This window comes from Cynocephalus volans, chromosome 6 (genome assembly GCF_027409185.1).
Source record: "Cynocephalus volans isolate mCynVol1 chromosome 6, mCynVol1.pri, whole genome shotgun sequence".
Taxonomy (NCBI): domain Eukaryota; kingdom Metazoa; phylum Chordata; class Mammalia; order Dermoptera; family Cynocephalidae; genus Cynocephalus; species Cynocephalus volans.
Genome location: NC_084465.1, coordinates 120313029 through 120329855, shown reverse-complemented (window position 1 = coordinate 120329855; position 16827 = coordinate 120313029). Strand labels below are relative to the sequence as shown.

Genomic DNA, 16827 nt, shown 5'->3' with positions numbered 1-16827 from the left:
GGGCATTCCAGGAACACAGAATTGGAAGAGGGGTTTCCAGGAGTTGGTAGAAAACTACTAAGAGTCTTCCATTCTCCTCTGTTTGGTAGCTTTGCCAGATTCTAGTTCAGCCTATCTTTGTCCTTCAATTTTACTATAGCTGTCAATGAGAAAACAATTTGCCTTACAGAAATTTGCTTCATAGATATTACAAGTTTGGCAAACTTTGTAATTGGCTGGATTTTCTCCACAACATCACCCCTCCTCCCAGTTCCCTTATTGGTGTATATCATTTAATAGAAGTGCTACATGGAATGAGCACCTGCTGCAGCACCTGTGTACATGAGCTCGCTGACACAAAGAAACTGGTTTCCTCTCTCACCCTGTTAAGGTGAGTTCTTGAATTTTAGGCATTTATTGAAAATGTGTACATACCATACAAATAGACTAGACTCCTTAGCTGGTACACCAAGTTTCCACAAAAACTGTCTGCTAGATGGAGAGGCTGCAGCCTGACCACATTCTCTGCTATTGCCCACGAGGGATAAGAAATGGCACACAGAAGGTGGTGGGCAGACTCACAAACACATGCCTGGGGAGGTGTTTTCCTCTTCATCTTTTATTCCCATCAGTCCTAGACCAGAGAGCGATCCATTAGTGCTGCAATAAACAAGAAATGAAGAAAGGTTTTTATCCATAGGGATGAATGGTTACACATTCCTAGCTAGAGGAGACAGGTTTTTTCGAGTGTGTGTGTGTGTGTGTGTGTGTGCCATAGGGCAAGGGGAGCCTGTTGAAGACGGTTCAATGCAAAGAACACTGACTCATCCAGAGGCCCAAATAACCCAGCTCTGCCACTTTAGACGACTAAGGCACATTTCAGCTGAGCTGAGCTTCTTCAACTGTAAACTGTAAAATATTTAAATTACTATCTCACAGGGTTTTTGTGAGGACCAGACACAGTAAAAGCTAACTACACTGCGCACTTACTACATGCCAAGCATTGTTCTAGGCACTTGTCTCACTGAATCCTCAAACAGCTCACTGATGTAGGTAAAATCGTTAATTTCCATTTTCCAAATAAACAGGCTCATCACAGGCATTATATAACTTGCTCAAGTCACACAACTATTACGTGACAGAACCGCAATTTTGATAATGGTAATGTGTCATCAAAGTCCTTATCAATTCCTGTCAATCAATTCCTTTTGTTCATTTTACTTAAATGCTTATGTAGCATGTACTATGTGCCAGGCACTGTTTGAAAACTGTACAAAACATTAACTTATCTAATAATATATGTTGTAAATCACCTGGCACTGTGTTTAGAATTTAGGAGTCATCCAGTACACATTCGTTTCCCTGCCACCTTGTAACGAATACTCATGGCACTGGGTTAGATTAGAGGGCTGAGGAGCTTTTTAACCTCTTGCTTTTAGCCTACCCATAAGCCTACTTAAAGCATATCAGTCTAAGTTGGGTTTCTTCCCTCCCAAATGTAAACACCTAGAAACTTGCTTCTGCTTCTCAGAGATAGTTCTTGCAAGCTGCCCAGCAGGTAGACCACCTGCCTAGTGGCCCTCAGATGCACATCATGAGGATTTTATGATAGAAAATAAATTTCTGATCCAGGTTTCAAGGCCTAAGGTATTCATGCTCTACCATCTCCTAGAATGTCAGAATCTTAAGGGACTTTTTAGAAATAACACAATCCCATGGTTTTCAAACTACTCAAAAAACCTCTGTCCTCTTCCCTTACCTTCTCTTCCACGCACTCACAAATTCCAGAATTAGTTATCTTTATGCTTTAGGATTTATGCCAGTTTTTCTTAAAAGGGCTTATGGTTAAAAGGGTTTGAAAATCACTGATTTACTTGCTCATTTTAGTTAAGGGAAATTGAGACCTTCAGTAGTAAAGTGGTTTGGCCACTGATCAGAGGAGACAGGTGATAGAGTTAGAAGCAAGCCCAGAGTCCTGCTCCAGTGTTCCTCAGGCTTGGAATCAGTGAAACAGGCCCTGATATCTCTTAAAAATAGACATACGTGGCAGTGGGGGAAAGGGCAGAGAGAGCTTATGTGGGGGGCCTGGTCACCTCTAAGCCTGGGCCTCATCTTAGGACCTTTTATACCCAAATGGGATTATACAGCTACTTCTCACCCCAGAGTGCCTACAGGACCTAAGAACTCTGATTTTAGACTGGGATGAGCTGTCTTCTTGAGGGACCAACAAATGTAGTTAAGAGCATATAAATGTAAAATGGAAATACAATACCCATCTTTTAGAAATGTGAGAATTAAGAGAAGATTCATGTAAGTCCATATTATGTGTATGGACATCAACAAAAGGCCTTTCTCCAAGAACAGCTAAAGTTCTGGTCCAGGGACCAAAGTCATGCAGGGATAACCCTTCACAGTCCTTACCTCTTAGTTCCTGGCAGCAGGACAAAGCACAGGGTGCCTGGGCACAGGCTGTAGTAGAGGTTTCCAATTTTCCGGCCCCAGCGCCAGGCTGCTACCTTTGGGTGGTCCACCTTCAGAGTCTGGGATCAAAGTCATGTGTCAACACACGGCCAGAACACCCTTTGCTCCACTTTGGAGGGACTGCAACACTCTTCCTCAGGCTCTAAGGTCATGGGATCCCAATAAAAGCTCTGGACAAATCCTCTGTCAGAAGCTGGAGCCCACACTGCAGGACTGCCTATCAACCTAGCATCCCCAGGCCTTTGAGTTGGTTTAGGATCCCCGCAGGGGATGATGGATGTAGTCCTTTCTTCCAGATGGGTCTTCTAGGACCCCAAGCTAGTGGGGAGCCACATCAGTGATGAGGGCTCTAGTCTGGCTTCTGCCACTAAGTAACTCTGTGACCTCAGGCAAGTTACTCACCAGCTCTAGCCTCTATTCCTCATCTGGTAAGTGTGGGAGTTTGACCAGGACAGGGCTTTCCAAGCTTCAGCCATTCATCTTCTTCCTCCACTCTTCTGTTTATGTATTCCTCTAATGTTTTTTAAAAGTGAGTCAATTTCTTCCTTAATTTTGTCTAAGTAATAATATTTGTGTAATCACAGTTCAATGTGGTTGTTGTCTACTTCAATGAGTGTTAGAAAAACAAGTCTATGACTATAAAAGTTAAAACTAAAAAGAAGTCCATCTATGACAACCAAAATTTATCTTGTATGTGTACCACACGTTGGGAAACCCTAGACTAGGACACTAAAGACTTGTCCGTTCTCCGACCTCCTGCCTTGGTCCCTCAGTCCCTTGGACAGTCACCTGGAAGACTAAAATCCCGATTTTAGCAGGTATGGAGGGGTCAAAAGTATGAGAGATCTGGGAGAAAAAACAGATGTGGCCAGAGCTGGGAGAAGCTGGAGAGTGAAATAAGGCTGGGGGCCAGGGCAGGAAAAAAAAAAAAAAAAAAGACTAAAGGATTAAGTGTCACAGAGCAGACCTCTACTGACTAATTTCCAGAAACAGAAAGTCAAGGCCCAGAGCCAGTAAACCCTAGGGAAGCTGCCTTTTCCCTCTGACCCCAAGATATACTCACTCACTCACTCACCTGCAACAACTCCTGCTCTGAGGGAGGAGGAGTGACACGAAGTTCTGTGGGTTGTCTTGATTCAGGCGGTAAGCCTCTGAGCCATGCATGCAGGTGCCTGGGGGTTAGGGCCTGCCTGCCTTTTAGCTTCCACTCTTTGCCTGTGAGAATGTTGAGGGCCCTCTGGGCAATGCCGAAAGTTTTGAATTCTGAAAGCAAGAATACCCCCACGCTCTGTTATTAAGGGCCAAGAAGGCTGATCACCATCCAAGCTGAAGCCCAACCAGGGCCATGGGAGAAGGACAGAATCAGGAGCTGCTGCCTTGTTCAGTCCACGAGAGCGTGTTTGGTGAACCTTTCCCTTCTCTGACCTCATATTCCACCATCCCTAATCTTCTTCCACAGTGCTACATTCGGTGGCATAGACTTACTCAGGAAACAGTATTTTTTCTGCTTCCCATTTTTAAGATCTTTAGGCAAGATCACAGCTTCCAGGCCAGGGAAGAGGTTGGACTGCTGCAATAGTTGTTCTTTGAAGGTTTCGCCCACTCCATACAGGTAAATAGTACTCGGTTCTCAGACTCTTGTTCCAGCTCATTCACGAGGGTGTCACAATCAAGGGTGAGCTCTGTCACAGGCCTCCGCACCTAACCAAGGAAAGATAGTGTTAGTGGTGGAAAGTCACTTTAATCTTCGAGCCTGTCATATACTACCAAATAACTTCATTTTGCAGTTTCCTAATCTATAAAAGGAGGCTAGTGATAACGCCTCATAGAACTATTAAAAAGACTTAATTGACAAATACATAAATATATATTTTGTGTCTGTAAATGTATTCTCTTCAGTTCCCTGCCTCCTACCCACAATGAGATTCTGTTTACTTGCACAAGAAACTTCAAAACCACCACTTGATCCTTCTGAAAGCTGAAGGAAAGGGCAACCACAAAGAATCACCCAGAATAAACCATTTGGAGCCTAAGTAGTGATAAAGAGTACAAGGAAGACCCCAATGTAGCCCAGGCTGGTTTTGACAAAAACGAAAGCTGTCATATCCTAGGTCACTGCTAGGAGAATGCCAGACTTAGCTAAAGACTTTCCATAACAGGAAGTCTTGTGTTTCTATATGCATTGGGGCACTATAAATACAGGCTCTGCTAGACCAGGCCTGAGTGGAGAGGGCTGCTTTCGGCTTTTTCTGGCTGCCCTACCTTGATGCAGGTACCTTCTACCAGAATGCTTTCCATGGACTCTATGGCCAGCTGCACAGCTTCCAGGACTTCATACTGTATACAGAGATGAGGCTGCAGAAAGACCAAGGTTTCCCCACTGTTGTTTTCCAGCCCAGAATGTTAGAGAAAGGGCTGAGAAAGGGGCCCAAACAACAGTGGCCAAAGCCACCAGAATGGATGCCCTTACTGTGCTGGGCTAGACAGGTGGTGATTACAGATCATCAACTTTAAAATGGAATCACCAAGGTTCAGAAACTAGTTGTCATATAATAATTAACCTTTGTCATTTAAATTCGAAGACCTCTGCCCTGGGTAGTATGGAGAAAGCGCTAACGAATTCCTTACTACTTGATCTGCTTTTCATAATATTTATTATGAATCACTAAAATCATCACTCCAAGTCATAGGCAGAGATTCCCATTTGTCCTACTAGCTTAATTTGAAACAGACAGCTCTCCTGTAAGCTTGGAGATATTGAGATCTTTCATTGGATAGGCCACATCTTCAGATGGTCTGCTTTTCTGCTTCATGACTCAGAGGAGCTAAATCTTTGTTATTATCTGAGCCACGGTATCCCTATAGAGAGAAAAGCCCTGCCATAGAAAAGCTTCATGACACTGGACTTGGCAATGATTTCTTGAATATGAAACCAAAGGCAAGCAACAACAACAAAAATAGACAAATTGGACTTCATCAATATTAAAAACTTCTGTGCATCAAACGACACTATCAACAGTGTTAAATGGCAACCTACACGATGGGAGAAAATATTTGCAAATCGCATATTTAATAAGGAATTAATATCCAGACTATATAGAAAACTACAACTCAACCACAAAAAAAACACAAACAACCTAGTTAAAAAATGGGCAAACACTCGAAAAGACATTTCTTCAAAAGATACACAAAGGGCCTGTGATGCTCAATATTACTAATCATTAGGGAAATGCAAATCAAAACCAAAATAAGATGCCATTTTATATCCATTAGGATGGCTATTATCAAAAGAACAGAAAACAACAAGAGTTAGTGAGTATGTGGAAAAACTGGAACACTTGTCCTTTGCTGATGGGAATGTAAAATGGCACAGCTGCATGAAACGGTATGGTTGTTTCTCAAAAAATTAAACACAGAATTACTATTTGATCCATTAGTTCCACTTCTGGGTATATATCCAGAAGAACTGAAAGCAGGAACTTGAACAAATATTTGTACACCTGTGTTTACAGCAGCATTATTCACAATAGCCAAAAGGTAGAAACAACTCAACTATCCATCAACGGATGAATGGGTAAGCAAAATGCAGTATATGCATCCAAGAGAATATTATTCAGCTTTGAAAAGGAATGAAATTCTGATACATGCTACAACATGAATGAGCCTTGAAGATATTACACTAAGTGAAATGAGCTAGACACAAAAGAAAAAATATTGTATGATTCCATTTATATGAGGGGCTGACCAGTTAGCTCAGATGGTTAGAGCACAGTTTTGTAACATTAAGGTCAAGGGTTCGGATCCCCGTACTGGCCAGCTGCTAAAAAAGAAAAGTACGTCAAATTCATAGTGACAGAAAGTAGAACAGTGATTACCAGGGTTTGGGGGTAGGAGGTAATGTTTAATGGGGAGTGTTAGTTTGGGATGATGAAAAAGTTCTGAAGATAGATGGTGGCAATGGCTACACAATATCAATGCACTTCATGCCATTTAAAAATGGTTTAAAAGGTAAATTTTGTTATATATATTTTACAAAACAAAGGCCAACAGAAAGATTTACAGGAAGAGGTAATAGTCCTTTGCCACACACTTCTCATCCCCCAGTCCATCTTTTGGGACAGTTTTTTATTTGTATTTTTAGTCATAGGAAAGACATTAGTAAAAGATTTGGGGAAAGCCCCTTTAAAAATATCTAGGCTGCTGCACTTAGATCACTTTGGAAGTCTTTATGTTTTTGCTTCACTTTGTTATTAATGCAGTGGTTTAGTAGTTGCATAGTTCCAAATTCTAACGGTATAAAAAATTTACAGTTAAGTCTTCCCTAATCCCTTTCCTCAGCCCCTAGTTCCTCTTCCTGGAGGCCTCTATTGTTAGCAGTTATTGCATATCATTCTACAGATGTTCTGTTATGCTGCTTCTATTTTTAATTCTTTCATGGTTTCTCCCATGCCTCTATATAATGTACTTACAATGTTGTTACTGCTTCACATATCAACTTTAGTCTTTATCTATTGAAGATATGATATTGATATGACTGTGAAGATGGCAACTTACTCATTAAGTCCTTTTGAACTACGTAAAAATTTTGAAACCACACAAGTATTATTTTTTAAAAAGTAAAAAGTAATTAAACTTTTATATAAATAAAAACCCAATGCCCAAAATTTACTCTAAGTGATTGAAGAAATAACCACCACAACAAAAAAAAGCCCTCCCATAATTTTCCCTCCTATATCTTAAACAAACTATCAGCCTGCTTTGTAGTTAAATCCCACAGAGATGTCCCAAAACATAGAAATTACTGTTCTTTTTGAAAGGGTATTTTTATCATTTATGGCTGAGGAAACAAATCAGAAGGCCCATAGGCTAAATTAAACAGCAGACATATTTTTTTTCTGGTCTTATGATATTTAAGAAAATTGGAGCCAAAATATAAAAACTGACAGATTTCTCAATTCTAAAAACAAACAAACAACAACAAAAACAAAACTGAAGATTTGGCAATACTGGGAATTTATTCTTGTGGGTCAACAACTGCTCCCATCAAAATAGAGTATGTCTCACACACCAGTTGGTGACAATCAAGATCATTTCACTAATATTTCTTATTTGCATGGCCTCAGAACTCGTGTGAATTTCTAACACTAACCTAGAAGTTCAAAATCTGCATTCTCTGGTCTCCTTACCTGATGGGTTTCAAGAACAAGAGTTATTGACCGAACTGAGCCAAAGCTTTTAAACAGCCTCTTCAGAGCCCCAAGGTTACAATTTTTGCTAAATGGCCCAGCATAGACAATTGATATTTCTGCCCACTTCACCCTCATCTACAGGAAAAACAACAGAATACAGTGAGGAGGTGGATGTGGAAAGAAAATTAAAATCATGAGTCAAAACAATAAAATTCCACATCAAAATTTTTACACAAATATCTGTCAAATGTACAAGGACTGGTATACAAGGATGTTTGCTGCAACATTATTTGTAATAGCAAAAATTTATAAAGCACAAATGCTGTCAATAATAGGTATACCATGGAATACTATGCAGCCATTAAAAACAAGGGAAATAAGACCTCTAGTGATATGGAAACACGTTCAAGATATACTGTTAAATTTTTTAAAAAGGTGGAAAACTATGCATAATCTGATTCCCGTTTTTAGAAAAAAATTTTTTTAATGTTAATATATACATATTGAAAAAATCTGGAGAAATACACAGCAAATTTAATAAAGCATTTATTACTTTCCTTAATGTAAGAGGTTATAATAAGTAGTTAAATAAATCATTTGTAGAACCCATCCACTTACCCTTTTATTCATCTCCTCAGTGAGCATGGGTGAAAAGGGATCAAAAGAGAACTGGACAATGCTGAAGGGAAACAGGGGGGTTTCCACTCTAGCCTGCTCAAGAATCTGCAGAATAAACACAGCACAGCAGAATAAGGTAGGAAACAATCAGGTGGCCCAGAGGCTACTCTATTCTACTCTATTGTGTCTCCTGGAGGTGAGCCACAATTAAACAATTGTTCTCCTTTTACCCATATTAAAAAGTAATATGGTGCTGACTTCTAGGTCTGTTGGAAAGTGATGAGACCACATATCTTCCCAGAAAAACCATAAAGTCAACAAGGATACTAAATAAAACCACATATGACCCATAACTTTAGTATTACTAAGAGAGAGCGGCTACTATACAATCTTCAAATTACCTAAATTTCCTTTAAATTTTTTAAAATTTCTTTTAAGTAAAGAAATAAGTTAAATTCCAACAGAGCCCGCACTGTCATACACTGTTGCCAGCCTGTGAATAAAGAAAGCAAGGGAGAATAGGCTTAGGAGATTCAGTGAAAAAAAATCATGGGGCATGGAAGAAGTTAAATGAAGCACAAACTCACCCCCAGAAGGAAAATGTCTAACTAAATGCCAAATAAGCACTGGCCACGACTTTAATATTTCATAGCACCTGACTACTAGGAAAAGCCTTCTTGGCAGCCTTAGAGAAGCAGTGCTTCTGGGGAAGAATTAGATATATAGAAAAGAGGTGGCATCCCATGCCATGGAGAGGAAGAAAGCATGTGGAAATGTGCTCTTGCTCAGCCCTTGCTACATGATACCCTGCTTCACCAAAGAACTCTGTAGAGTCTCCACTAAGAAGAAGGCCTTCACCAGATGTATGCATTGGACCTTGGACTCCCCAGCCTCCAAAACTTTAAAAAATAAATTCTGTTTCTTTATATATTATCCATTTTCTGGTATCCTGTTATACACAACAGAAAATGAAATAATACACAAACATAAATATTTATGCACCAAAAATTTGAGCTCCTAAATATATGAGACAAACATTGACAAAATTGTAGGAAGAAATAGACAGCAACATAATAATAATAGTTGACTTCAACACCCCACTTTCAATAATAGAACAACCAGGCAGAAAATAACAGAAAACAGAGAACTTAAGCAACACTATGGAGCAAATACGTCCAAACATACAGAGAATATATCAACCAACAACAGTGGAATATACATTCTTCTCAAGTATACATGGAACATTCTCTGGGATAGGCCACAAAACAATTCTTAACAAATTTTAAAAGACTAAAATTATACAGAGTCTTTCTGATCACAGTGGAATGAAACTAGAAATCTACAGAAGAAGGAAAACTGAAAAATCCACAAATGTGTGGAAATTAAATAACATACTCTTAACCAATTGTCAAAGAAGTCACAAAACAAATGAGAAAATACCTTGAGACAAATGAAAACAAAAACACAAGATACCAAAAGGTATGGGATGCAGCAAAAGCAGTCCTCAGAGGGAAGTTTAAAACTACAAATGTGTACATTGAAAAAGAAGGGGAAAAAAAGGAAGATTTTGAATTAACAACCTAAACCTAACTTTACACCTCAAGGAACTAGAAAAGAACAGCAAACTAAACCCAACGTGAGAAGAAGGAAGGAAATCATAAAGAATAGAGCAGTTATAAACAAAATAGTGAACAGAAAAACAACAAAAAAACACAACAAAACTAAGAGTTGGTTTTTTGAAAAGACCAACAAAATCGACAAACCCTTATATAGGTTAACTGAAAAAAAAAAGAGAGAAAATTCAAATAACTAAAATCAGTAATGAAAAAAAGGACACTATAATTAATACTACAGAAATCGGATAACCCAGAAGAAATGGCTAAATTCCAAGAAATACACAATTATAAATTGTGAAGAGAGTATATGAACACACCAATAACTAAAAAGGAGACTGAGTCAGTAATCAAAACCTCCCACCACTCCATCAAAAAATACCAATGTCACTAAAGACAAAGAAGGGAACAGTTTTGAATTAAAGGGGACTAAAAGATATGACAACTAAATGTAAGACATGACACCCCACTATGGACACAGTTCTGAAGAGGAAAGAAATGCTATAGAGGACATTATTTGGTCAACTAAGAAAATCAGAATACAGATGAAAAGTAGATAAAGGTAATGGGTCAATATTAAGTTTACTGAAGTTGATAACTATACTGTGGTTATGTAAGAGAATATTTTTACTATAATGATATACACACTGAAGTATTTAGAGATGTGTGCAGATTACTCTCAAATGGTTCAGAAAATGTCATACAGAGAGAGGAAGAGAGAGTATGAGAGTACATGAGCATATGAGCTCACGTAAAATAATAAAGCAAATGGGGCAGAGTTTTGACAAAAGGTGAACCTTGATATAAGGTATACAGGTGTCCTACCATTCATGCACGTTTCTCCAAGTTTAAAATTATTTTCAGATGAAATGTTTTTCAAAAATACAGACCTTCTGGATATGAAGACACAATAAGCTCATGTTTTGATGCACCCTCTCTGCTTTACACATACATCAATGATAGATATAAAATATAAAAAGAAAAAAACAAAAAGAATAGCCAGGTTCAAAACCAAAATAAACACCTCCATGAACCAGAAACGGAACAGAAATTCAAAGTGGTATGCAAGGCCAAAGCCACAGGCCTGCTGGGTTCTGGAAGCAGACACTGGCAAGGGACAGTTCCGCTCACATGGGGTAACTAGGACTTAAAGTGCTCCATGCAAGACTTGAGACAGAAGCTAGACTTGCAAATTGTAGCCAGGGTTGCTGATGAAAAAAATCTGGACACTTGCACGGTGTGCAAAGGGCTACGTTCCCTTTGCTCTGAATGCAACCTGCAAAGGTACAGTAGGTCACTCACCTCTTTATTTGAAAGGCACTTAATAGTTTGACAGTTTCTGGAAGAAGAAAGTTGACTACTGTCTGTCTCCCGGGTCAAGAAAAGGAGCTTCTGACCCGTTGAGTCCAGGCATTCTAAAATACTGTAAGAAAGTGGAAGAGACAAGGTAAGAACAACAGTTTTCCACAATCTGACAGTTATTTCTCTATACCGGCACTGTCCAATATGGTAGCCACTAGCAACATATAGCTATTTAAATTAATTAAAATTAAATTAAAAATTTAGTTCCTCAACTGCACTAGTCACACTTGACTAGTGGCTACCATGCTAGATAGCACAGATATAGAACATTTCCATCATCACAGTGTTGCTCTAATGGGGAGGGGAAAGAAAACAAGAAATCTATGCAAAACTCTCTCTCAAAGTTTAGGTCAGATTCTGAGTATCTGATTCGTTCACTATGGTCTGAAGCCAAATCCTTTTGAGCCTGTTTTTTGTTTTTCGTATTTTTTCCCATTCTAGGGAATACATCAAGTCTATCATCTCCCCCAATGCTACTTGGTTCAATTTATTGCAATGTCTTATTTTTTTTGCAAAGTATGCCATTTTAGACCAGCCACTATATTCAGAAAATTAAAAATTAGATACTATTTAGGGCAGAAGGTAGTATTTTTCCTCCATGGTTTTTGTGATGAATGTTATTCTTATTTTGGTAAATATTTCCCAATAGACTCAAAGAAGAAAAAAAATTCCCAGGTTTTGTTGTTAAATAAGAAACCAGATACTCCATTTGCCTTTGTTCTTGTTTAGAACTGAAAAACATCACCTTGTGTTTGGGGGCTGAACTACTTCTGTTGTATTTCTTAGCTCTTGGTCTGCTGCTTGAAGTTCTTGGTGACTAGCTAGTGCCTCCAGATTTAATTCTGCAATCTTGAAGAAAGTAAAGTAGAAAAAATCATCTAATTTCTTGCAAAATATTTGAGGTTAAAAGAAATAAAAAACAAAAAACAACAACAAAAAAACAAAAATCCATTCAAGTGCTGTTCTCTGCTTCTTTAGACAGTGGCTTTGCCATTCCAGTCCTGGGCTGCTTTCAGTAGTTACCAGATGGTTTCTGGCTGCTTAGCCAAGAATGGCAATCTGTTACCAGCTACTGACATTACGTGAATATGGGAAAGGGCCATGTAGGGTTAAATGAAAAGGGATGGCAATTTTGTCTCATCACTCATTGCAGTCAGTCACTTAAAATTTACTTCTCTGCAACCATGCAACTTTTAGAAATGATAAAATGGCTTTTACAGCAACATCAAAAAAAGACTTTCATTTAATACAAAACCATGAAAAATCTATTCTAGTTGATGTTTCTTCTTCCATGAAGTGGGAGTCCACTTGGAAGTTGTGATGCAGAGAATGAGATACAAATTTCTTTATTTAAATAAACTTTTTATTTAGAATTGTTTTAGATTTACAGAAAAATTATGAAGATGGTACAGAGAGTTCCCATATACCCTACACCCATTTTCACCTATTAGTAATAGATTAGTCTGGTGCATTTGTTACAATTAATGCACCAATATTGATATATTACTATTAACTAAAGTTCAGGCTTAATTCAGATTTCCTTAGTTTTTACCCAAGTGAGATATAATTTTCATTGGAAATCAAGCATAACAGGTTCTCCAAGTGTGATCTAAGAACCCCTGGGGAGGGGACTGGGTTGCAAAGACCCTTTCAGAAGGGATTCATGAGGTCCTTCCTTCTCCAACTATATATAACACAACAGACTGAATGTAAAAGCAGATATGAAAAGGCACGTGTCTTCTATTAAGCTAGACATTAAAGAGATTTGCAAAATATGTAAAACAATGATAGACTTCCCACTAATTTTTTTGAAAATGCTTTTTTCCATAAAAATAAGTTACTTGTGTTAACATACAAGTTTTTACTTGATATTTTATTTTATATTTTAAACAAATTATTAAAAAATTTTCTCTTATTTAATTTCTAATATGGTAAATGTTGACAGATATGAGCCACATAAACAAAAGTTCTTCGCAAAGGGGTTCTGAGACCAAAAAGTTTTTAGAACCTCTGATGCAGTGCACCAGCCCTTGAGTCAAATCCAGCTCAATGCATATTTTTTGTAAAGAAGTTTTATTGGAACTCAGCTGGGTCCATTTATTAACATACTGTCTATGGCTACTTTTGTACCATGACAGCAAATTGAGTAGTTGCCACAGAGACAACATGGCCTACAAAGCCTAAAATATTATCAGGTCTTTACAGAAAAAGTTTGCTAACCCCTGGTATAGAGCATGGACAGGCTTTGTAATCTGACAGACCTGGGTTTAAATTCTGGTTCCACCTCAGATTAGCTGTGGGACCCCCAACAAGTTATCTAACCTTTCATAATCACAGAACACTCATGTATAAAACTGGGATAATAATAGCTATCTTATGGGGTTGCTATGCGAATTAAATAAGATATGTATATAAAGCATTTTAGCATAGTATACTCAGTAAGAGCTCAGTGAATGGTGGCTATTATTATTAACATGCCCAAGGAAGATCTTTTACAATGTCTTTTTACCACCATGACACAAAACACTATTTTGGCTGTTGACTGTTATTCTACATGGACTACAATTTATTTCATAATGGAGTCATGATGGAAAATATTATGCAATGGGACAATCTAATAGGGTAGAAAGCATTATCAAAGTCCATCAGAAACCATGCCCTCTACGATGTCTCCTTTATGTGCTATTCTAATCTATACTCACTGAACTATTTGTTGAAACAATGATATGCTCCCCCTAAACTAAGAGAGCAAAAATCTATGTAGATTTCTTATAATTATTATAATTATTAGCATCAGCTACAATGATCACCACCACCAGTGTGGTGCTTAATATATTCAAGGCACTGTGCTAAGAATTTTACATACAGAATATCATTTATACTCACCAATATCCCAGAGAAGTGTGCCTTCCCATTTTACAGATATAGAAACTGTTGTTCAGAGAAACTGCCCTAGATTATATACCTAGACACAGTAGAGCCTATAGTTAAAAAGAGATAAACCCAGCTTCAGAAACTATATACTTAACATTATACTAGTCATATGGGTCTTAACTCCAAATTCATGCTCAGCTTCTTCAATCATACTCCCATTTTTGTAAAGAAAGATAACAACAGGAGATGGTGGTCTGTGACTGTCTGATCTAGTCCCATAATTTTAAGAAAGACAAATCCAACAGTCGAAGATACTAACCTTCTTTGGGCCATACTTAAGGAAATACTGAGCCAATTCAAGGGTTGTTCTAGCATCTTCTGTGGCATCATGACCAAGCCTGTCTGGATACTGTTGTATATCCTTCCTGGAAAGTCAAGATAAAATTGACATTCCTGGGAGTGTTTTTAAATGATAGGTTCTTTCAACAACCTCAAATGTTCTGGTTACATGTAAAATTTTAGCATTCTGACAATTAGATTTGCAGCACAACAATCAAAATTCCTTTATTCCCACTAATTGTCAGGCCCTGAGAGACGTGCTGGGGATGCAGAATGAACACAGATTTAAGGCTACCCAAATAAAAAGTCTCTGGTCCACTTCCCAGCCAGGCCCTTGTTTCATTTCTTAAATGTAATTACTGTGTAAAGTCACCTTACAGAAACTTTCTTTTTGTATACAAGTGTCTATACGTGCTTAAATCCTTTCCTGGTTTTTCTTAAAAAATTTAAAAAATATATTCATATATTTATGTCTATAGATATATCTAGACCTAATCTACATCATATCAGTATCTAGGCATATATGGATCTTACTCTGCCTCTCCACTTTATCCTCAGTCATGTCTTAAAGAGGTTTCCAGCCCACACACAGATCCATCCCATTCTTTTGAACAAAATATTCGATAATACTGAAGATAACCACAAACTTATTTAACCAGTCCTCTAGAATATTTCCAGTTTTTCCTGTATTTTAAACCATGTTATAATGAACGTCTCTGTGCCTATGTGTTCAATATTGGTATGTTATGTTTTGAAATTTTATTTAACTTTTCTGCCCTTCGCTGTCCTGTTTTATCCATCGAACCTCAGCTGTAAATGTAAATCCCTGTCTCTATTAATACATTTCCTCATTTTGTAAGAAATGAAAGAAATAATGTTTACAAACTAAGAGGGAGAGCAGAGACCCTGCATTTTGCAATATGCATTAGATACTATATGCTAACTTAAAAGTGCAATTTGTCAGGACAATATTATAATACGTATACAAACCTACCCTAAAATAGCTTTGGCTAAGAACTTTAGCTTAAATCTTCTGCCCTGCTTTCTGACATAAAGGAATGATGTATCAATAACATATGGATGTATCATCTGAGGAAGAAAGAGAATAGAATGAGTAGCATGTCAAGCTGAAGGAAAAAACAAGTGGGCTGGGGGATAGAAGAGCCCAAGACTTTAGATTTGAGATATTTATACTAGACAAACTAGGTCCTAAATCAGATACTCACTTTCAATGCTCTGAGATCCAAGTCTAAGGAGTGACCCACTAACACAGCATCAGGAGGAAGCAGTCCTTTTAACTGCCTCTGTACATCTTTGAGTTTGGTCGTCACTGGGTTAAGAATCTTCTTAGTGATTCCCGAAAAGCTTTCAATAGAAAAAAAGAAATGAACAGTCCAGGATATTATCAAGTTTTCCTCCCTGGAAAGTCATTTAAAAAAGAATATCTTAAAAAATTCACTTAATATACACTCAGTGTCAAAAAGGTTGAAAATACATATAAACTAAGAGGCAAATAAAAATTAGCCATAATCCTACCACCCAGAGATTATCACTTTTTAAATTTTAGTAAATATCCTTCCATACTTTTGATACACATATATCCATGTATATATTTCATTTTTGTAAAAATACAATCATAATGCATGTGCTGCTTTATGACATGAGTCTGTCATTTGTAATATATCATGAATAAGTTTTTACATCAATAAATCTATTTTAGCACATCCTTTTAAATGGTCAAAGTATTCCATTATATGAATTTAAAATATTTTAACTAATACCCTACTTTCAGACATTTATATACCCATATTTTTGCAATACTGTAATACTGTATATACCTCTTTGCCACACATGACTATTTCCTAAGAATACTGTCTAATTATCAAGTCTGCTAATAGGACAGTCCATATCACTATCATAGTCTCTCTGTGTTTATGTAAGCATGAATCTATACATGCAACTTTAATGAATGAAAACAGTAACGTTTCATTGGCTTTTTCTGTGCCTAGTCACACTGTGTGTACATTCTGAAATTACATGCTAATCTTTGGAAAAATAGACTCACATTTTGAGCTTCAAATTTGCTATGGAAAAGGTTTTTTTGTTTTTTTGTTTTTTTTGGTTTTGGGGTCAAGGAAGATTAAGCTCTAAGATCATTTGACTACCAAATGATGATTTTCAGAATTTCAGATGAGGTCTAATCAGAAAGCAAAGCTCCAGCTGTTTGGCAGTTGCTAGATAATGATTATCACTGGGAGATTTTAAGATAAGGAAGATAATATTATGCTGACTTAATGTCATAAGATTAGAGAACAAGAAGGGCAAGAGCATTATATATTGACATACTACAATTTCAGTATTAAAATATACCA

General features: G+C 37.5%; 1 protein-coding gene across 1 annotated transcript in view; it reads right to left on the bottom strand.

Moving 5' to 3' along the window:
• Nucleotides 1-539: 539 nt before the first annotated feature.
• Nucleotides 540-16827, bottom strand: part of REXO5 (RNA exonuclease 5) — a 32438-nt gene continuing 16150 nt past the window's right edge. The window contains 13 exon segments of the mRNA XM_063100261.1: nt 540-639; nt 2401-2519; nt 3536-3723; nt 3946-4083; nt 4086-4161; nt 4723-4815; nt 7647-7784; nt 8268-8372; nt 11183-11303; nt 11988-12091; nt 14436-14541; nt 15450-15544; nt 15682-15820. Coding sequence (XP_062956331.1) covers nt 558-639; nt 2401-2519; nt 3536-3723; nt 3946-4083; nt 4086-4161; nt 4723-4815; nt 7647-7784; nt 8268-8372; nt 11183-11303; nt 11988-12091; nt 14436-14541; nt 15450-15544; nt 15682-15820 — 1504 coding nt within the window. The 3' untranslated portion in view covers nt 540-557.